At 36.3% G+C, this 23,669-nt stretch overlaps 1 protein-coding gene across 4 annotated transcripts in view; it reads left to right on the plus strand.

Moving 5' to 3' along the window:
* epha3 (eph receptor A3) overlaps window positions 1–23,669 on the plus strand; it is a 165,725-nt gene that overhangs the window by 61,959 nt on the left and 80,097 nt on the right. For all 4 annotated transcript variants that reach the window (NM_001365172.1, XM_009304577.5, XM_073912301.1 and 1 more), the window contains 1 exon segment: window positions 19,171–19,326. In NM_001365172.1, the coding sequence (NP_001352101.1) occupies window positions 19,171–19,326 (156 nt within the window).

A 23,669-nucleotide genomic window follows, 5' to 3' on the forward strand; every position in this document is an offset into this window, starting at 1 on the left:
TGCATAAACATGAGTTTTATTAACTTTACTGGCATCCCTTCACTTCAGTAAAAGTTTAGTGATTTGGTATGATGCATAAACAAGCATTAACACTTATGCTGTTTATGCCTGTCTGTTGCATTATAACAAGCATACTCCTCAAATTTTACAATACATACATTAAATATGTACATTTAAAGATAATATACATTTAAACAAACCTTATGCCTCTTTGGGGTGGCATTTAATTTATCTGTAATTCGTATATCCTGCATTTTGTGTTCTGATGAGCTGTAAACAGATAGATCGCTCTGTGGTCATTCACAGCTGCCTGCTTCACAGAACTGTTTACTCTTCCTGACACAAGTAGCAAGTGTAATATACATTTATAAACATATCAATTAGAGAAATGTTTTAATTTGTTTTAACATTTTAAACATTTTAAACATTTGAAACATTGATTTACATGTACACAACATTTCTCACTTAGGAATGTTGTGATCAATCAGCCGGGGCATGCATATTAATGCATCAGAATCAGTGTTTTGTTCCAGTTGGCTTTTACATAAAGATTTTGCATTGAGGTGATTTACAGAACAATGAGGAAACAATGGTGTTTGAGGTTTGTGGAAAGTAATTTCTATGTACTGAAATCTGAATTATTTGTCTATGCATAGCAATTCAATCTATGGTACCTTTAAAAAAAATTAAGCTGTCTTAACAATAGCTATGTTTCCTTCCAAAGATCAAAATAAATTTATGCACAAAACCGAAATATTGCATACAAGACGTTATCAAGCAGCGTTTCCATCCAGTGAGTCAAAAATAACTAAATCGTCACTTCCTGATTACTGGCACCAAATATCAAATTAAAAATAAAATTTATTGAGGTAGGAAAGCTGTGTGAATCTTTTCCTTATTTAATAAATTACTTGCACTGCAGAAGACGTTAAGGCATTTTAGAACAATCAAAACAACATTTCAGATGTTTAACAATGGGCTTAGCCTGCTGGTTTGTCCATTCACACACATTTTTATCATCACATGATTTCTTATAAAAAATCACATTACTTTTTTGTATGTGCATACTGGAATTTGTTTTGTAAAGTGTTTCCATTGTAGTACAGTATACTGTATGCACATCTTTTCTTATCAAATAAAGTTTATCTTACTAAGTTATGTGCATACTCTTTTATGCACATTTTCAAAATTGATAAGCATCTTTCCACGTTGCCGTCTACCATTTATTTTTTTTTTTTGCAGATCTCTAAAATGCGCATAAAAATAGGTGGATGGAAACATAGCTAATGACAAAGCGACTCTGATGTTGTATTTCATTCTTTCAGAAGAAACGCCTAAAAACTAATCTTATCTAAAATTTTAGCACTATCAGTTTTCTGCCTAGCAAGCACTGGTATTTCCTTCAGGAAATGCAAATGTCGTTTCATTAATGATTTGGTCAGAACTTCGGGTGTTGGTTACCAGGGTCTCCAGGTCATTTGGAAACGAAATGGGTTCTTGATAATGATCTCCAGTAAATGAGTGATCACTCATCTGCTATTTGAATAGCTTTATATTTGCGCTGGAGCAGCAGGTGTGAAGCAAGTGGGAAGGTGACCAACGGGACCAGCCATATGGTTACAATGAAAAGCTGTGGTTTGGCAATGACTTTCTAGAAATTCAACAGATTTGAGCCTAGTGGTTTAAATTCTCCTGCCGAGCAATACTTTAGTTGCCTTGATAAAGTTACTGAGCACACACTGGCCAAGCAAGGCTTCAGCTGTGTAAATAAATTGCAAAAATAAAATTGCATGTCACTCTTTGTAAGAATTGGTATTAATCAAGGCTGTGATGTATAAAACTGGGATTTGTGAAATCACATTTACACATTTTTGGCTATGAAAGGAATATTTTACCCCAAAAGGAAACTATGTCCTTATTTGCTCAGCATTATGTCATGCCAAACTGTATGGCTTCCAGGGCTTGATGTAGGAATTATCCTAGTTTATCTTCAATATATAGAAAAGAACAGCTTAACACACTGCATATTTATACTTGAGTTCTTTTTTCATGGAATACAAATATATTCTTGGTCAGGAGCTGGTGAAAGAGGAAGTGGGCTGTCCTCGCTCTGAGGCCAGTGTTGTTTTTATGAAGTGTCGGAGATGACCTATTTCAGCACTCTTGAAAGGAGGACACTTACACATGATGGTCATTCGTGTATGTTTCTGTTTAGAGCGCTCTCTACTGCAAGCACACAAAGAAACAATCAAATGCTGGTTCAAAACCCACTACTATAAGCACTGCTAGCTTATCATCATGCTGACATCAAATTTGATTACGATGAGTTGAGCCTTCGATGTAGATAATGCAGTGTTCCAAATCAGTCACTGGAGAGGTTAGGATCATGCCTTTTTAAAACAGATGCCCATGTAGACAGCAGAACTTTTTGGAAGAGAGTCAAAAAGTATTTACACTGTCACATGGGTACCATATGCATGGACTCATTAATGACATGGGTGAAGTAGTACCGTGAGTATTTGAATAGTTTCTTCGCCCCATTAGTTTTCTAGCCGTTTTATCAGCAGAGATGGGGAAACGTGATGGGGAAGAAAAGGACCTATGCTGAGCAGATAGCAAATCTGCCACCTGAATTTTTATGTTCCGTGAGTGTCTCAGAGGTGGGCATATGGAACACCTCCTTGTTGTCGGCTGTTGGCAGTTAGTCCTCCCACACAGGGACACAATGGAAAGATAGACAGTAATTCTTCAGCGGACGGATCCCTCTTCTATCCGAGGCTATGTTGGCCATGGTTATCGCACTTGAGCTCTGCACGGAAGCGCGTCCTCTCCACAATAGCCAGAGGGAGGTCATTTGGATTAGAATAGGAGGTTTTATGGCTGGTGTTGGGCACTGCTCCTCTGTGAAAATAATACCTCTGTTATCAGTCATGCCTGAGGCTGACAGTCAGCGTACATTAAAAGTGGCCAGCACAATCCCTGAACCCTTGGCTGACCTGCAATCTCTTTGTCTGCAGTGGAGATTTATCAGTGGCAGCCGATTCCGTGTGGTCCAGCAGCTCCAGAGGTATGGAGGGTCCTAAGGGGCCCCCGAAAAAAAGCAGCCATAAACCTGCCACAATAGGGGATTAGGTGGTGGCCGATGCAGGGCTCCCATTGTGCTGGCTTCTGTAGCAGAGCAGTACATTGAGTACAATGGCACCAAGGAAGAGGGATGGCTCCAACAGGAGGCTTTGAAAATTATGCTAATAGGCTTAGTTGTTTCAAAGCTACTTTCTTTCGTTTTCTTCCCTTTCTCTTTTTTTCTCCTGCACTCAATTTGCTACAGGCATCATGGTGGCTTATTGAGACATGTCAGGGGATTTTGGTGAAATAATGTCCTAAAATTACTGACTGACCCAGTCACGTCTAGCGTCTTAGGGAGAAGGATGCAGGAACATTTTTGCATACATTTAGCTCGGTTTTGAATGTTCATGTACTGTGTTAGGGCAGTATGTGTGTATATATTTAAAGTAATATATCGTTAATTGCTATACATTTTTAAATCTAAAATATTATATTATAAACTATATTGGGCAGTGTGATGGTGCAGTGGGTAGCGCTGTTACCTCACAGCAATTAGGTCACTAGTTTGAGCCTCAGCTGGGTCAGTTGGCATTTCTGTGTGGAGTTTGCTTGTTCTCCCTGTTTTGGCGTGGGTTTCCTCCGGGTGCTCCAGTTTCTCCCACAAGTCCAAAGACATGTATATCTATAAGTGAATTAAGTGAATACATCTATAAGTAAAATTGGGTAAGCTAAATTGTCTGTAGTGTATGTATGTGAATAAAAGTGTATGAGGGTTTCCCAGTGATGGTTTGCAGCTGGAAGAGTATACGCTGCGTAAAACATATGCTAGATAAGTTGGCACGAGTAAAAGATGTTGATTGGCATTATGCAACGAGGGCTAGAAGCAACCAAATTAAGATTTTCTAATAACAATTAATGTAATATAATCACCTCACTTTAAGATGCAAGGTCACTATTTTAAAGACTAACAAATAGTTTTTACATTCAGCACAACTTTTTTAAAGAGTATTCTATTTGGGACATGATTGTTATTAAAATAAAAAGCTTACTAAAGTTTATGCACCCTTTTTACTGTGGTTTTGGTTAGCCATCCATTTACAAGCTAATGCTCAGTGTGCTAGAATAGCATAGCAGTAACACAGCTAGAAAATCAGAAATCAGGCACTGACAAACAGGTTTTGGTTTCTGTAGGAAAGGAAAGGATCACATCACCAAAATGATTTGTGTAAACTTAACATTCTGTAGTGCATTTAGTTGCCCAGCAGGCACACAATATGATAAGATATTAGGTTATATTTAGGTTGTGATGACAGGTGACAACAATTCAAGTAGCCAGTGTCTAAGGACAACATTATTTTGACGTCCAATAATGACATAAAATGCATACCTGCCAACACTTCTGTTTTTCCCTACAAGTCCCCCGTATTTCAGACCAATCTCCCGTTTTGTTCTGTCCCCCAGAAAACTCTTGTAGTCTTGTGCCTGCTGGGTGTTTAAGACCATTTAAGGTCATACAGTAAACATATGCCATCTTGTCATCAGTGGCATGCATTTAAACAGTCTCTGGGTCAATGCATGTAAAGATTTTGGACATCTTCTTGGACACTTTTACTGCCTCCAAACAGTTTGCTGCAATTATATCGCCCATGTCTTGAGGTAGTTCAGTATGATGCGATTTACCTTCTATGTGTGAGTTGATTAGACTGGAATCACAGGAATGATTTTTCTAATCCCAATAGACAAGAAAAAAAATAGTGACAGCAGGTTGAAGGAAAGTAGTAGAGTAAAAGTAAAAAAATACAAAAGTAAAAAATTTTTAAAACTACTTAGTAAATAAAAAAATTAAAAAACTACTTATTTCAGTAGTTAGAGAGTTTGTCATTTGTTATTTAAACTACTGCTTAATAGTGCATTTCTGTATGCCTGTATAACTATTTGTTTATGTTAAAGGATATGTAAGTTTCAGTCGGGAAACAGTTTAAAGGCTCAAACATATTCATGCACGTTGCCGTGCGCAGTTGTCATTGGGCCCCCAGCTGTTCCCTCCATTAGTTTATAGTCTGTACACATGCATCCAGCTGTGAACACAGAGCTAAGCTTTCTGTCACACACACAGCATACACTGACCTTAACTGCTGACAAGAACACTGATGTAGAGTTAAGCCTTGGAAAACAACAGTCCCTGCAAAGGTGGTCCAGCAACAAGAGTTCAATAAATCTGTGGTCCTATAACATCTCCATAATATATTCTACCCAGCATTGCACTGAGACTATACCACTCATCAGCTTTATCCAATAAATATTCTCCATGTTGTTCAAAAACATTTGTTCAAAAAAAAAAAAAATTAACTAAGGCTAACTGTAGTAAAAATAATCAAAAAATACAACACGGAGTTCATGATTCATTGCCTAATCATAACTCATATAATCATTATATTAAATGTCCAGTTGAAAAAAAAATACTTTAAGATAATCATACAAAGGGACACAGTGGCTCAGTGGTTAGCACTGCCACCCCACAGCAAGAAGGTCACTGGTTCGATTCCAGGCTGGGCCAGTTGGCATTTCTGTGTGGAGTTTGCATGTTCTCCCTGTGTTTGCATGGGTTTCCACCAGCTGCTCAGTTTCCCCCATAGTCCAAAGACATGCGCTATAGTTTAATCAAATGAACAAAATTGTCTGTGGTGTATGTGTGTGTGTGTGTGTGTGTGTGTGTGTGAATGGGAGATTCTATGGATGTTTCCTTGCACTTAGCCATATCTAGTACGGCTGAATAGGCATCCCCTGCGTAAAAATTCCGGAATAGTTGGTGGTTAATTCCACTGTGATGATCTTTAAAATAGAGACAAACCGAAAGACAATAAATTAATGAATAATCTTACAATTTATTGAAGTATTTAAACACATAAATAGTCATATATGTGTATAACAATCCAATTAACATTGATTAATGTTTTGATGAATGTTAACAAATTAGACCTTATTCCAAGTGTTACCAAATAAAACAGTTTGTGCACACTTTTTATAAAGTAATGAAGCTAGAGTTTTCTTCAACTTTGGGAATTAATTTATTTTCACTTGCCATGTATTCTAATTAGTCTTTGATGGACAGAATCTGACTCATTTTCAGGGGTGTTCTTGGCTTCACAATGAGAATCAAGATGAGGGAGCCTGAAGGGCTCGCTTGAGATTGAGCGTTAATGCAGATGGGCATGTGTGTTTGTGCAGGGCTGCTGGCTGCTGTGACAGTGCGTAAATAGGAATAGTTTCCTAACAAAGATGTCACAAAAAGGAGCGAGAGAGACACTTCAGGAAAGTATGCAGCTATCGCTACGATAATAGAGTGGTGAGCCACAATGCTGTCGTCTGTACCGACAGGATTATGCCACCGAACAGAAATAAAATTCTGCTTTTAATGAGGTGGAGCTGCATCTCAATTCCACTTCACAGACGAGATGCTTCAAAATCCTCTCTAATTATGAAATATGCCAGTTAGATGGTCCAGGGCCCTCACAATGAGTGACCTGATCTTTTCTGAGTCATTACTGAATCATAATTAGAGCACTTTTAGTGCAGGCACAACATTATGGTTCCCTTTGACAGATTTACAAAGAGGAATCAACTACAGAGGTATGTAATTAATTTATAAGGATCTTTGAAGGCTAATACATTATCCAGCGTGGTCATTTGCGGATAATTGCATTAAACTGGCGTCGCTGTTTCTCATTCTAACAGAGTGTCTGCAAAGCTATTTATTAGCTTCTCCCAGTGCATTTGTAACATATCATGGCATGTCAATGCTGTTTGGAACCCAACACCAAGGAACTAGCGAGCATCACTAAGATGCCATAATGTCAGAGCAAAATGTTTATTGTTACCCTTGATGCGGTGCATTCATCACAGCCAGAACTAATCAAAATGAACCCCAATAACAAATAGCAAATTCACTCTGTTAGCTTGCCAGCAGATGCATGAGGGAGCTGCCAGGCTGGCGCTTTCTACAACGCTAATTCATATCAGCTTTCTCAGGCCTCTGTTGGTGTTTGTACTGGTAACTACAAGGTAATGTTTCTGGAGTGGATTCTCATTCATTTCAAAAGGGTCTTAAAGAGGCTCCTCGCTCTGGAGCTTCACTTTGGGAAATTAGCGCTATGCGTTCTGTGCGGCCTAATTAAGCGGTCTGATCTTGAGCTGATTTAAATGAGAAAGCCTGCTGATGAGCGGATCGGGAAGGTGCGGGCACACTGGAGGCATTATAACCACACTGCAAAAGCAGGGCGGAAACACATGTTTGGAACTGTAAACAGTCCCAGAAGCGCAGCGCGCATTACAATGCTAATATCCACCTCCAGTGTGCCAAGCTTCAGCAGGGGCCTCACTCTAACGTAGAAGAATGGCTGTCCCGCAGGATGCCTGATCAAATCTAATTTTACCCGGAGCTGGGGAAAGTAAGAGGGGATGTGAAGAGGAGAGGAGGAGGAGAGACGAGAGTCCCTCTGACCTTGTGGAATGGAAGGGGTGGGAGCTGTTCTATGGAACCAGGAAATCGTTTGTTTAGTCAACACTCTCAACATTGCGCTCTATTTACCGCTGGCACCCTCGAAGTGGAGCAAAACCTTCACTGACCTTTCCTTTCAGTCTGAGAGAGCTGATGAAGAGCCTTGCTCCCTCTCCACAACACATTTATTCACTTTGCGAACTGCAGTTACTCCAAAGAACAGTTTTTTTTTTTGGTTCCCAGAACGTTCCAGGAATGTTTGGCTTGGGTTCTCTAAAGTTCAGATCAGAGCTTTTAAAGTTATATTTAGTAGAATAATAAATAAAAAAATGCATTTTAAGTTCCATATGATGGTTCATACATGAACCATACATGGTTCAGATATGATGACTTCTTAACTGCTTAATGATTTCTTGTGTTTCCCATTGGTTGTCTGAGGGTCCAGATCTTTTCTAGTTCACCTGTTAAAGTTTATGTCCACATTGACATACCAATGTTCAGCATGTCGTCTTTATCTTTCATTACTATTATAATTATTATTTGTTTATATATGTATATTTAATAGGGTGAAACGATAAACTGAAGTTACAGTTTGGTACATACCTCAGTTTTGGGGTCACAGACCAATACAGGTTCTGTACAACAGTAATAAGCAGTCATAAGTGTTTTGTCATTATTTTGTTATTATTTTGAAAAATTGACAATTTTGAAACTTATATGACTATCCTAAAGTTTCCAAAATAAATGTCATGACAACTTGTCATAGCCAAATCTAAGTAAGTGTTATACCAGCACTTTAACACACTTTAATGGTATTCACTGATATCTAAATTTCTATTTTAATCTTAGTCAGTTCTTAGGCGATTTTGTCTTTTTTATTACTGCTAAAAAATATTCAATTAAATCTATATTTCCAATTAAGTAAAAATTTTTTAATACACATCAATAGATTGATTAAGGGATAAAAAGTACTTGATTTTATTAGTAAAATTTAGGTCATAAATTTAAATTAAGCATTAATTAAGCATAAAAATACTGTTGCAAACTGCAAAAGGTAAACATCAAGCTTGCAGATCGTGATGTGTCATTGATGTCCTTGGTCATATTTGTGTTGTTGAGGCCATTCATATAAAAAAGTCCCATAAAACGGGGTGTTTTGGTGGTGTCATTGGTGTTGTTTACAAGGCAGAGTGTATTGATTCAAGGAGAGGTGGCCTCATTCTCCTCTGAGAGCACCATTGTAGAGGCTCCAGGACAAACAGAGGAGCGCTGATCACATTTCAGGCCTCTCTGAGTGCTACAGCTGAGCTCTCCTGAGTGCCCGCGGTTACAAATGGACCTCTGAGTGAAAAAAGCTTGCTTATGTGAACAAAGTTCAGACACACATGAGAATCTGTGAATTATGAATGCGTTTAATTATGCATTTGTGCTGAGGAATTTGTTTGTGCATTTCTCTGTTTGTTTATCCTCAACACATGATCACATGTAACTGGTTAGCCTGTTTAGAAAACTTGTAAACTCTGAAACTTTATTTAGTCCATTGTGGCTTGAAACTTTGTGGAGCACAAACTAGATTTTTCATGCAATGTGAATATGCTTAGAGAGGCTCTGGCAGGTTTCTGGCTGCGCAGGAGTGCCAGGCAGGCATTGATCAAGGTCGGAGGTCATTTGAGCTGAGAGCTCTAGAGGTGTCAGTGTTGGCAGTGATTGAATTAGCAGTGGAAATGAAACTCATGCATGCACTTTAATTAGGTTTGGAGGTTTTCCCATGATGCTCACTTGGTGGTTCTCAACTCAACATTTAACGATAACCTTCATTTTTAACTTTTGCATAAAACTCTTCTGGAAAACGAACAAGTAGAAACATGTTCATATTTGTGACAGAGACAATCTGGATAACACTTTATTATAGATGTTAGTTGTAAGAGCTATAGCATAAACATTGAATTAGAACGCTAATTTGTGTACTGATGTCTATTAAAAAAGTAAATTTTTACTTACTTTGTGATTCATTTTTTTTAAATTCATAAAATTAGCAATAAGTAATTAGAATTACTTGTTTGTAAACATCCAGGATGCGCATGCAGCGAGGTTGCAGAAAAAAGTGGGAGCACTAGCATTTACAGCAAGGTAAAGACATCCGATGCGGTAAAGAGTTTTGTATATATTATTTACATAATGCTTTCATCGTATTATAACAGCTTTTCACCCAGTGATAAGAACAGTTATTCTGTAAAATTAACGTTATAGTGAGCGGCATTCATCTGACAGGTCCATTTCATCTGACAGGTCCACCACAGCAGCGATGACGTAAGCGTGCCGAAGCCCGATTGTGGTGTGAGTGCGGGCCGTCTCCCCCGACGGCCCGCACTCACACCACAATCGGGCTTCGGCACGCTTACGTCATCGCTGCTGCGCTGCTCAGTGAGAAGTGCTCTCACTCAGTAGCACAGTGGAGATTTCTCTTGTTATATCGAATCAGTCGTTTGATATGCAGTGATATGCAGTCAAATATTTCGCCAAACAGTCCTTAGGGATGCGGTGACAAGCCCTCATGCTGCAGGAATGAGGAGGTCTGCTGAAGGTGCGCAGCTGTCGTGCAGTGAGAAGTTTGCGTATTTAGTAAACTACGGCAGTTTGCGTTCACTGAACAGTAAGAATGATTAATAAATCCATATGAAACAGTCCCTTAAAAGTCACGTCTCGCTTTCAGTTTCGGGCTTTGGCGCATTTTGCACTCACACTACAAGTGTACCGCGCCAAAGCCCAAGTGAACCGCACTCAGGCTCACCTCTTCCAACCAGGCCAGGGCCGGCCAAGTGAACCGTGCTTAAGCCCGATTCAGCGCACTCACACTTCTCAAACGATCCGGGAAATGGGCCTGGATAGCATAGTGTGAGTAGGCCCTTATTCTGTCACATACCTTAACCCGACTAATGTAATAACTACTGATAAGCAGCAATTTACAACTTATTGTACCTTAAAAAATACCTGGTCACACTTTATTTTGATGGTCCGTTTGTTGAATTTAAGTTAAATTGCATCTACATGCCAACTTATTTTCATTAGATTAGAGTATAAGTAGACTGTTAGGTTGGGTTTAGGGTTAGGGTTAGTGTAAGTTGACATGTACTTGCAAAGTTTCTTATAATGAGCTAAATGTCTGTTGAAGGAGTAATATCAACAGTCTACTAATACTCAAATGGACCATCAAAATAAAGTGTTACTGAAAACCATTCCTGAAAATATCTCCTTTTGTGTTCAGCTAAATAAAGAAACTTAAAAACATTTTGGACTCACTTGATAATAAGTAAATGATCACAATGATCAAAATTGTCTCTTTAATTTGAAACTTTTACATCAGATACTTTTGTGAGGATGAGGATGAGATTCTTATCTTTATGGACTTTGGACCTTTGGTTTCTCCCCAGAGGACGAACATCTACTATGTGCTTTTCTTTCGAGCGCCAGATACACTCAGATACAGTTTCACAGGCAATTAGTTTGAACAGTAGGTGCTGAATGAATGCATTTGTTTCTTGTATCCTCTTCCTTACTGCCAGCCTCTGTATAAAGACCCTACCGTAAGTGAATCTAGCCAGCACTTACCGTCATGTCGTCACATTATGCTTCTATTGATTGATAGGACACTGTTTAGTCGCAGGGAGGTCTGCTCTTATATCATATCAGCAGGTCTCGATGAGACAAGGGACCTTTTTATTCCTATTCTGTATCCCAGAAGAACAATTTTATCTTTTAATTTGCTTAAGGTAATTTTTTTCGTCATTGAATTTGTTTCATTTTTGTAACAGTGTAAAAAATATACATTTTTAGTTACTATTCTAGTCATCTAAACTTATATCATTCAAAATGACAAAAATGATGTATATTTAAAATTTTTTTAGTTATTAATAATTTGTAAACATTGTGAACATTATATTTGTAGTTGAAACATTAAAATAATTTAACATTAAATTAAAGATTAACATTAAAATAAGTTACATAAACATAAAAAAATTTGCAGTCATGAATATTGTCATATTTTTTACAGTACATTTTTTTTTTGTTTCCTCTCTCACATTAAAAAGGTAAGGAAAAAGGGGTCATTAATTATCATTTTCCTTTTTAATCTTTAGAAAGCATGTAGCGTTGTTGTTTTAGGATAAATATCATCAGCAAAGTTAGTATGCTCAAAATATATTGCCAACATAGAGACAGTTGAAGTCAGATTTATTAGCCCCCCTGAATTATTAGGCCCCCTGTTTATTTTTTTTTCCCAATTTCTGTTTAACGGAGAGAAGATTTTTTTCAACACATTTCTAAACATAATAATGACTCATCTCCAAAAACTGATTTATCTTTGCTATGATGACAGTAAATATTAATTGACTAGATATTTTAAGACACTTCTTTACAGCTTAAAGTGACATTTACAGGCTTAACTAGGTTTATTAGGTTAACCTAGCTGAATAGGGTAATTAGGCAAGTTATTGTATAACGATGGTTTGTTCTGTAGACTATTGAGAAAATATATAGCTTAAAGGGGCTAAAAATGTTGACCCTAATTTTATTTAGTTATTTATTTATTTTTGGTTTAAAGAGTTATTTTATTCTAGCCTAAATAAAGCAAATAAGTCTTTTTCCAGAAGAAAAAATATTATCAGAAATAATGGGAAAATTTCCTTCATCATCTAGGAATTATAAAAAAAATCAAAGGGGGGGTTAATAATTCTTCAACTTCAACTGTAAATATTTTTTTACAGAATTTGCAGGTCGCTGGTAGGGACAAACAGTATTTGTGCCTATGCCTGAATTTGTTTTGACTACTTATTTTTATTAATAAGTAATAGAATCTTTATTTTATGCACATATGCATCACTACTGTACAACAGTTATTTACAGTTAAATACACAGTATTTTGGATACCCGAGCTGGGTATTTTACATTGGTTCATTTTCATATTTTTCATATGACACATGTACAAGTTTTAGCTCAAAAGAAAGCTCTTGCCGGTGCTCACACGGTTCTAGCATTCTTTTTACTGAATTATATTCACATATCAAACAGTCGCCGGATGAATTGCGGTCTTTCCATGGCGCAGAAGTTAAAACAATACATTTATGATCACTAAGCAGCCCCAGATAGCACAGACTGCTGTCATCTATTACCTTATGCTGTGTGCTTCAGGGCCATTTCTCTTCTGTTTTTGAGGTGATGTGCATAAGTAATTCTTTTATATGTCTGACGTGGTCCAAACACAGTGAATTATGTTTGATTAAACAAAAGAATAGTGAAATATGAAAACAATGATTGGTCCCTGTGGCTTGTATAGCTCCTCTCATCAGTTGGAATACACTAACTTTTGGATAGATTATAGTAGAGACATTTTTCTTTTTTCCTATGATTACAGACATGTGCAGGAACTACCAAAATTAATTACAGCAAGCTAGACCACACACCTAAAAGGTACATATTCAAATTTGAGTTTATAAAAAAAAAAAATATATATATATATATATACAAAAAGCGCATCTTTTTTAAGTGTTTATTATAACACAGACAACATATACAGTTATTTTAAACACTTTCAATCGTGTTTCATGACAATTCAAAGGGTTTTCTTTAAAATGCTACCAAATTTTTGCATTTACACCTCTGCATGTGGATTTGGGAAGTTTTTAAATTTAGGAAGGTAAAATCCAGGTGGAAATTCCAAAATAGCACCGGAATTTAAGTGTTATTGTTAAGTATTATCATTAATAATTATATCATTATTAATATTGGGGTGGCTTATAGCTAGAAGGTCAGTTTGCATTTCTGTGTGGATGTTGCATGTTCTCCCTGTGTTCACGTGGACTTCCTACGGGTCCTCCTCTTTCCCCTACAGCCCAAAGACATGCGCTTTAAGTGAATTCGATAAGAAATATTGGCCTTAGTGTATGAAAGTGTGTGTGTATGTGAATGCGTGAGTGTATGGGTGTTTTCCAGTACTGGGTTGTTGCTGGAAGGACATTCACTGTGTAAAACATATGCTGAAATAGTTGGCAGTTCCTTCCACTGTGGCAACCTCTGATAAATAAGGGACTAAGTCAAAGAAATGTTTTATTATTATTATTATTATTATTATTATTATTATTATTATTCAATCATTCATTTTCTTTTCAGCTTAGTCCCTATATTAATCTGGGTCACCACAGTGAAATGAATCGCTTATCCAGCATATGTTTTTATGCAGTGGATGCACTTCTAGCTGCAATCCATCCTCGGGAAACATCCATACACACTTATTCACATTCATACACTACAGACAATTTAGCCTACCCAATTCACCTGAACTGAATGTCCGGAGGAAACCCACGGAAACGCAGGGAGAACATGCAAACTCCACACAGCCGAGGCTCGAACTACCTACTTTTTATTATTATTATTATTATTATTTTTATTATTATTATTATTATTATTATTATTATTATTATTATTATTATTATTATCATCGTTGTTACTGCTACATATTTGTACTGCAAGACCTCATACAGCCAACTAGCTACTTACCCGTCCATCCTTCCATCCATTCAACTATCCGTCCATTCATCCATCCATCCTTATTCTCTTCATCTAATTGTTCCATTTAACTCTCATTTTTTCCAACGTGAAGATATTTTTCATAGTTTTCTGACTGCACCACTATCAAGCATTATCAACATAACAAAGAAACGATTGACAAAGTAATAAGATCATCTCTCATATCCCTATTAAGGGTTGCTCCTGGGGAAGGATGTGTGTGTGTGTGTGTGTGTTCTTGTTAAGAGCAAGTGTGCGCAGTATGCTGGGAGGCCTGGATGAGAAATCACCTCGGCGCCCCTCTATAGTGGTCCTACTCCCTTCTCGTGCCTGTTAGCCCGGGAGTGAGCCTTGACGTCTCCTCGCAGCACACGTGTAATCAATAACAGCCCCCGAGCTCTGTCTCGCTCACACACACAAAGCGTTTCCACCTCAGCACGTCGCGTTAGACACACAAACTTATACATCATCCTGTACTCGGCGGTCCCTTGAACATCTGAGGTGTTTGCATTACGTGGAGGAAGAGCAGGCACAGCTTTGGGTAATGTCATTCATAGCCTTTCACTGCAGTATATGAGGGTTCGGAGAGATGAGAAGGTGATGTCGTTGAGAGCCATCGCTTTCCCAGGCTTCTATTAAAGAGCTGTCAAGTACAAGCGCTCGCATGACGGAAAGTGGGCCACCTTTCTTTCCATCATCACCTGCTTCAGTGACCCGAGGAACTCTTTGTCTTGCATCTGCTTTGTTTATTTTTGGACTGTGCCATTTATTCCTGTTTAGAAGTTACGGTCAAGGGCACTGGTAAATCAAGGTTGATTGAATATATTTGTCTTTTCTTTTTTCCTGACTGGCCACATAAGAAAGAAAATAAATAGGATATATTTTACAGATCTTACAAAAAATATAATAAAATAAATAATAATAATAATAAAAGTAATAATAATTAATAATATTTTGTTATAATAACAACTGAACAACAATAACAACATAAAAAAATAAAAACATTTTAGAATACTGGAATTTTGTGCTCTGAACACTGTAGATGTTTTGTTGCCTATGCCTAATGTCACTGTGTCTCTGGCTGTGTCAGATTAACAGCACAGTGACATGGAGGAAGCAGATATTACGTAAAGTTTGTGAGAAGCACTACAGTAGGAACTTACCCAATGATTATTTGATGTATTTGTTGTGGTGTTAATTCAAGCATTCAATGACTTACACACAATTTCGTGTCACACACAAGTTCATGCACAAACACAACCAAACACACAGTGCACGCATTTAACTTTTCATTGATTTTGCATGGCAAATATGATAGGATACATGTTAATATCTACTGCTGTATGAATATTTTTTATGCTAATGTACAAAATAAACCTGATTTAACATCCACAAAGAGGCATTGAAGCTTATTCTTTTGTAATTATACTGAAATGCGTCTGTGTTGATAAAGTAATTATGGTAAAATCGCTGTAATTCATTACAGACATTTTCAAAATGTTTTAGACTTGTAAAATTCATTCTTGATTACATTTAGTGATTGATGATCACAGCGAGCCGAACAGTTCTTTTAATCCCATTTGCTTTGTGCACGTCCTGTCTTGTTGATTTGATTATATACTAGTTACTATGGAGACATGTTTTAACGTCATGAAATATGGAGTGGCATAGAGACTTATTGGGCTCTATTTTGACGATCCAAAAAGCGCAAAGCGCAGGGTACAAACACTTTCAGAGAGTGTCAGAATCCATTTTTGCTAACATAAGGACAAAAAAATCTGCTTTGCGCCGTGGCGCATGGCCTAAAAAGGTTGAGTTTATTTTCTTAATGAATAATAGGTGTGTTTTAAGAATAAACCATCAGAGTCTTCATCTCCCAGCCAGTTGTGTCTTGCCATGGCACATTTGCTATTTACATGACGTAAAGTAAGTGTAAGTGGAAAAACTGACCATTTCTCTAGCAAGGAAACGGTTAAACAGAGCATCTACTGCCCGAGAATGAGAGATAAATTATCTACTTTCACTTTGGCTCTGTTGGATAGGGAAACCTTATACGCATAGACATCAATTAGCCTATAAATAATTAATTTAATTTGTTTCAAAACTATTTTTAAATTCAGTCCTAATTTCCAGCAAATTAATAAATGAACAATAATAACGAAATGTGTACAAAAACCTGTGTTATATCCTAATACACACGCTGTGCCCCATAAGGTCTAAAACCTGACGGGTGGGCAAATCTAAGCTTGTTTTTAATAAAACAAATATAAATATGGATATAATAAATAATACTGCTAATAATAATAACATTATACAAAAGCAAATTGAATGAACTGAAAATGCCTCCCGAGATGAAGAAGGCATGAGGCAGTGTTTTTTCATATTTATGTAGACTAGAAAATAATATTTTTTGTGTAATATTTTAATCCTTTATATTTATATCCTATATATATCCTTATTATATCCTATATATATATCTATATATATATCTATATATATATATATATATATATATATATATATATATATATATATATATATATATATATATATATATATATATATATATATATATATATATATATCCTTAATATTTAAATTATTTTTTCACATGTAAAGATATTTGCGTATTGCTCTACTTGCTCATCTTGTGTGTATTAAGCAGTGTGTAAGTGGCACACAACAATTTCACTCTGCGTTGGACTTTAGGCCGGTTTTGTTCTGGTCTTAAGAACAGACTATAATAGTTTCTCAAAATAGTTACCCGGCAAAACACGCCTGTTTTTTTGGCCAGAACACCAATGGGCGCTCATATGAGCGCAAATGCATTTGCTATTTAAACAGCGTGGAGCAAAAAGTCAAAATGACTCTTGCGCTAAGCTAAAAATAGCAAACAACTATTGGATTGCGCCGGGTGTATGATAGGGCCCATTGTCTTTATGTCACTCCAATATGGCTGGACACACTATACATATACTGTTCTGTCCAATCAGCTTACAATTTTTTTTTTTCATCATAGGAGCCTTTTAAATGACTAAGGTATAATTATTTTTGAAATTCAGTAATTATTATAAAGTTCAATAAATTAGTTTGGACTTATTATAAATAAATTCTGTAGTATGACCTCATAGCATTCTAATTTTACAGTAGCTATAACTAATCAGACATAATTATGTGAACACAATAAAATACTTAATTTGATTATATATTGGTTAAAGTTGTCTCAAATGAATTACATAAGATTAAAGAAGTAATTTTTTTAAATGTTTGATAAAGCCACATCTCAACTCTAAATTGATCCTCTGAGATCCTCATGTTCACTGGTATGTTTATAACATTTGGGACTTTTCTGATTCACATAGGTAACAGCATGTATGATTACAATTCTTGTAACAAACAATAATACAATATTTTTCCGATTCTCAAGCATCCCATGCACTCTCCTAATTCACAGTTTGAAGTCTCCAAGGCATCTGCTCAGAGTTTGAATAAAGCAGCCATATTGTAGTGGTTGAAATATCATGTAGACTGTACGATTGGTAGTAAACATATATTTCCCTCCCCCCCCCCCCCCAAAAAAAAATCTTTATTAAATGCAAAGATGATCTTCCTTGTTTCCAGAGGAAAATAAAATGACCTTGCTTCTTATAGTTATAAAGTCCTATTGGTTTTCTTGCTGTGAAGCAGAATTCAATTGATTCTCGGAAGATGGTGCTGACTTGAAGCCGTGGTTCAGCGACTGTATCAGGTATTGAACCTACAACAAGAGGGGAGTGGAATACAGATGTGTTTGAGCTGCAGTAATTAGCCAGCTCATCCTGATTTTTCCCTCTTTATAATGAGTAATGGAATAGGATTCTTATGAATAGGATGAGCTGATGAGTACACTTTAATAGCAGCTGTATTTTTTTTCCATTTTAAAAGGTACATTTGCATAATTCATGCAACTGCCACTAAATATGACATTAAAGGAGACTTTAAAAGTATTTTTAAAAACACTTTATCACGTAGCTATTACTTTCGCCTTCTAAATTTTCTCTTCTCGGGGGAATATTTATGACTTATACTGCAGGTTGTGCTTGTATGGATAGTGAAATGTAATTATGTTTCAGACGTTTCTCCTAAATTTTCCTTTGGAACAGACTATTAGTATGTATAAAAACGATTTGCTGTTATTTTGGGGGTTTTATTTTTAAAAATTGCAGTTTCAAGAAAAGGTTTTATTTATTTTTTGTTTAAGCATACACTTTAAATCTTGATATACTATTTAAAAGTCAGAAAAGTAAATTGCACTTCTAGAATAATTTAATTGTACTGTATATCTGTTTAAATAATTTATCATAACAGACATCTTTCAAAAATATTAGAAAATTTATGAGGGGTCTTTAGGGGTTCTCTTTATATTATAAGTATCTTGCTCTCCACAAAGCATTAATACTGGAATTGTTTTTCTCTTCTTTGAGACAGTTATATCACCCTGACATTTAAATAATTAACTAAAGTAACACTTCATAAGAAAGTGTGTTCCATTTTTAAAATAATAATAATCAACATCTTACATATTTGTGAATGAACAAGTGGAATTTGTCTATAATGTGAATAAATGTGTATTACGCATGCTGAGTAACTTGGTCCTAAGATTTGATCCCAAACATCAAGATTTTGATATCTTAACAAACTAGATCATTTTGTAAGATGTTAAGATGTTTTCTAAAACTTTCACAGACACATATTACTGAGAACCAGTGTCGGGTTTGTTCTCAATCTAGAAATATTAATTCACTTCTATGAGGTCATTAACATTCCCTTACATGTGCATGTGGCCCACTGTACGCACATCTTAGCACTGTTGGTACTGTTATTAGTTTGTTTAAGTCTGTGCAGATGATTAAATATCTTTCCATTGTGTCCGCCAATGCATATGCTCATGTGAAATGATTCGCTTCATTAAAAGTGGCAGTATTGTAATAGGGTAACGAATGGCCCTGTTTGTCATAGTCTCCCAGCACCCTAATTTGTCTTCCCTTCTGTTGTTGCACCCACAGCCTGCCGGCCCGGTTTCTATAAGGCTTCATCTGGGAACGTCAAGTGCTCCAAGTGTCCTCCACACAGCTACACACACCAGGAGGGATCTGTACACTGCGGCTGTGAGAAAAACTACTTTCGAGCAGACGAGGACCCTGCCTCCATGGCCTGCTCTCGTACGTGCTCTTATCTTACATACCCACATGTTTGTTTTGTTTAAACTTTACCTAAATTCATCGCAAAATCATGATGATTTACAGCATCATGTTGGTCTAAACCTGTATAAATTTTTTTATCTGTGGCTCTCAACCTAAATTTCGAGGAATTTTTGAAAAATTGTTGGTTTTCTTGGACAATAAATTAATGACCAAGTGAATAAATGTTTTATAGAATAGATAACTTTAAACAATATGTTTAGGAGTCAATAGGTTGGAAAACACTTCAAAAAATAACAAGTATAAAACAAATATAAAATATCATATTTTAAAGAATGTTTATAGCCTAAGCTTCTCTTTTTTTTTCAATCTATACAATAACTGCTTTCACGAAAGAACTTTTACATACATCCTGGAACTATTGGCCAGCTGTCTATGTACCCAGCTGTCTTCTCACTACACTGTAGTAAAATATCTGTAAATTGACAGTTTTTTTGTATTTTCAATTCAAACCAGTTGAATTTGAACCAGTTGAAGTTTTTCTCACTTATTTAGGCTTTCGAATTGCACTATGGAACCCTGATCTTTATTTCAACAACTTTTAACCTTAAAATGTTTGAAACAGTGACTTTTATTAACATTTGTATAAGTTTGAAGTAATATGTTGTCTGGGTTGGTATTGTATTTTCTGTTGTTTTTTAAACTTAGTTCTCTATATTTCAGTTCCTAAACAATATTGTAATGTAAATGGGTACACTGACAATGGAAAGGCGGAGACAAATGCAGGGTTTAAGCAGAGAATGATCAGGCGAGCAACGGTCCTCACAGGGGCAAACAGATGTATACGGGCAATCCAGAGCCATAGTCAAATGCACATGTGAATGGTCAAAACAGGCTGGCAGCGGATAATGCAAAACAAACAAAACAAAGCAAGGTTTAAACACTGGAGGTAAGGCAAGGAAAACGTGTCATAATGCTTACTATAACAAGACTCAGCCAAGTCTTTGTGTTTGTGTGCTGTAATATTAGTCCAAATAATCAATCTTTGAGCAGCTTCAGCTGTGTGAGTGCAATCAAACGAGATCAGGAACTGGTGTGTGTGGAACTTGTAGTTCTTGAAATGGCGGATTTGTTGTTCGTTAGCGATCTTTGTGTACACCAGCAATCTGCACAGGCTAGGCCGTGACCGTGACACATATCTTGTCTCAAACTACTAAAATGTAAAAATAAAAAGTTTTGTTAAACTGTAGATTTGAATTTTCAATATCAAATTTCCACAGAGCAGAGGTCAAGTTCCCATTATGCAATTTACATTCGTAAAAAAACAGATAACACAAAATATAGAATTTGTTAATTAACAGTTTTTTACAGTGTACAGGAACTAGAAGAAAACACAATAGGGCTGGATCTATTCCAGTAATAAGTACTACCAGTAGCGAGTAAGAGTAAGCATGAAGTATGTGGATTGGTGCCTTGTAGAACACCATAAAGTATTTTAAAACGTGATAAGAAAAGGCCTTTATTGATTGTTATTTGTTCTCAGTTTTAGCGATAGTGTTTCAAATTGTCATGAGATATTCTGACCTAATTTTTGCTTTTTAATAAGATCTATAATTTGCCTCTGTTAACAACTTAATAAAACAAAAACTTACATTTGATCGGTGTCCTCCATCCTCCAGTTGTTGGTAGCGTCACACTTTATTTTAATGATCAGTTTGTTGAATTTACTATAAGTTACATTGCATCTACATGCCAACTAATTATCTTTAGATTATAAGTAGATTGTTAGGTTGGGGTTAGGGGTAGGGTTAAGGTTAGTGTAAGTTGACATGTACTTAAATTTCTCTATAGTCAGTTAAATGTCGGTTTAAGGAGTAGTATCAACATATTTAGCAGACAGTCTACTAATACACAAATGGATCATCAAAATAAAATGTTACAGTTACTTGTTCCTGTAACTAACAGTTTTGAAAGCCTTTGGTAAAAATAATTGGCAACTGGAGTGTTTTGGTTATCAGCATTATTCAAATATCTTCTATTTTTCATATCTTTCTTTTGCTCTAAAGACGAGTTAAACGAACAACTTTGAATTAATTTGATTTTAACTGAACGTACAAAAAATACAATGGAATTCATAGGGAGCCAAACTGGCTTGTTTAACAGTAATCTTCAACATCTTTTTTTTTTTTTTGTGGAAGGCAAAGAATAGTAAATGAACAAAATCTTTACGAGCATTAAGAAGTTCCTTTGTGGTACAGAGAATTATTTATGCTGCTCATATCACAGCGTTCCTGCAGTCCTCAGAAGCGCTGGAGGTTTTTTGAAGGATGATGTTTGTTCAAGGATTGATGAATTTGTGTTGGCTCATTCTGACAAAGCTTCCGATACTCCCTCAGCGGCCTTTAAGCCATCCCGCCGAGAATAGCCTGTGTTTGCTTATTTTTAACCGTTTCAACCGATCAGCCTCCTCGGGTTTGCGCAGCGGAGCAAGCTAACCCATTCTCTTTTATGGAGAAGCATGCAGATGGTAGACAGATGCATGCAGCGACTGCCAAGCATTCCAAAACACATTATCCATAAATCACCGCGTTGCTATCAGTGCTGATTCATATCACATAAAACCACCAAGAGCCTTATTGAGTTCTGTGGCCAAGTTTAATAGGGTGTATCTTACGTGACATCCGAAGTAGTCAGCACGTCGGATCATGCCACGCTCACAAGTCGCATTTTATTTTGGCTGTCAAAAGCAATAGTGTGTCTTCATTTTCACTTAAGCACTCATTTCCAATGTTAGTTTAAGACTTTGATGGGTACAGTGAAAGGGGGGGGGGAAATGCTTGAAAAGATTTTAATTTCTCCACTTCATCCTGTCGTAGCCCTCGAGTTTATACATTTATCTTGATAGAATCTGCTCAGATGCAGGCAGTGGAACAGATACGCTTTAAGTGCAGCTCTGAGAGCGGAACTGCAATTAAAAGAAGACGATGCACGATATTATCTGCAATAATTGTGGAAGGTCATTCCCAGTTCTTCCGAGGTGTTTTTTCCCCCCATCATTTTGAATGTACTCCTACAATTCATGTCTGCATTTATGCGCATGGTTTTTCCCTGAATTATTGCTTTGTAAAATTTACAGTTTATGTTGCATGCTATGTCGTGTCAGCGAAGGTCGGCATTTAATCACAGCTGAGCGTTTCAAAGGCATACATATTTATGCCTGTTTTTAGTACGTATAAATGGACTTGTTTATTTCTGCCTGTCTCTTTTTTATGACCTCATAAAGGTGATATTCTGCGGCATAAATCCTTGACGTGAGGAAAATGCCAACGCTGGACATGTAATATAATCGTACCACTTATCAATCCTGGATGCAAATATCTCTCATATGTCACAGAGAGGATTTTTATGTTGTGCTGGTGATTGTTCGGCTTCGCATTAACAACAAATGCTGCAGTCACACTTCCATGGGCTGCCTGTCAGACTGAACTGTCCATGTAACGGATGGCTTACCCTGGCACACCTCACATCCTTCTGCTAACAGGAGAATCAGTCTGTTAACATTACCTGCTTGCTGCGATTTCTATTAAATGTCAGGATCAAAGGATGCCTTGCTCTGGCAAAGATGTTACCAAGTGACATATAACTACTTTTTCCTCTGTCCTATAAAAAGAGACTTTGGTTTATGCCGCTACCACTGCAAACTGAGGCACATTAATGCATTTTATCTGTACTGACACATAAAACCAGGGTATGATTTTTATATAAAGAAAAAAATAGCATGTTGTACAAAAGAAAATTCTCTATTCTTTTTTAAAATGGCGAACGGGCTTGGCTGTTGTCATTTACTGAGTCGTTTATTGGTGTAGCTATTTAGTTTTGTTAATTAATTTATATTTATTTAACTTATATTCTATTGTATTTCATATTAGTTTTCATATTTGTATTGCATGTATATTGTTCCTAGTTAATTTTTTTATTTGCATTTTATTAATGTTTGTGTAAAAACAACAGTGAAGATGAGGATGATGCTAATACTACTGCTATTAAAATTAACAACAACAACAATAACAACAAATAATAATAATATAATTATGTATATAAATGTTATTTTAGCCATTGTGTACTGTTGGGGATGTTTTCATCTACTCTGGGGTGATTTTGACTCTTAATTTGGCCATAACTTTTACTGTGTTTCAGCAAATGGAATGATTTTTGGTGACAATTATTATTTAAAAAAAAAACTCAACAATACACTCTGGGCAAATTTCCTACCCCTTTGTTTTGTTATGGATAAAAACATCCACCAATTATAGTGCTGTAAAAATGCATCAGATAAATGTATATTTTTTCAAATTGTTTTGCAT

The sequence above is a fragment of the Danio rerio genome, chromosome 9, assembly GCF_049306965.1.
Source record: "Danio rerio strain Tuebingen ecotype United States chromosome 9, GRCz12tu, whole genome shotgun sequence".
Lineage (NCBI taxonomy): Eukaryota > Metazoa > Chordata > Actinopteri > Cypriniformes > Danionidae > Danio > Danio rerio.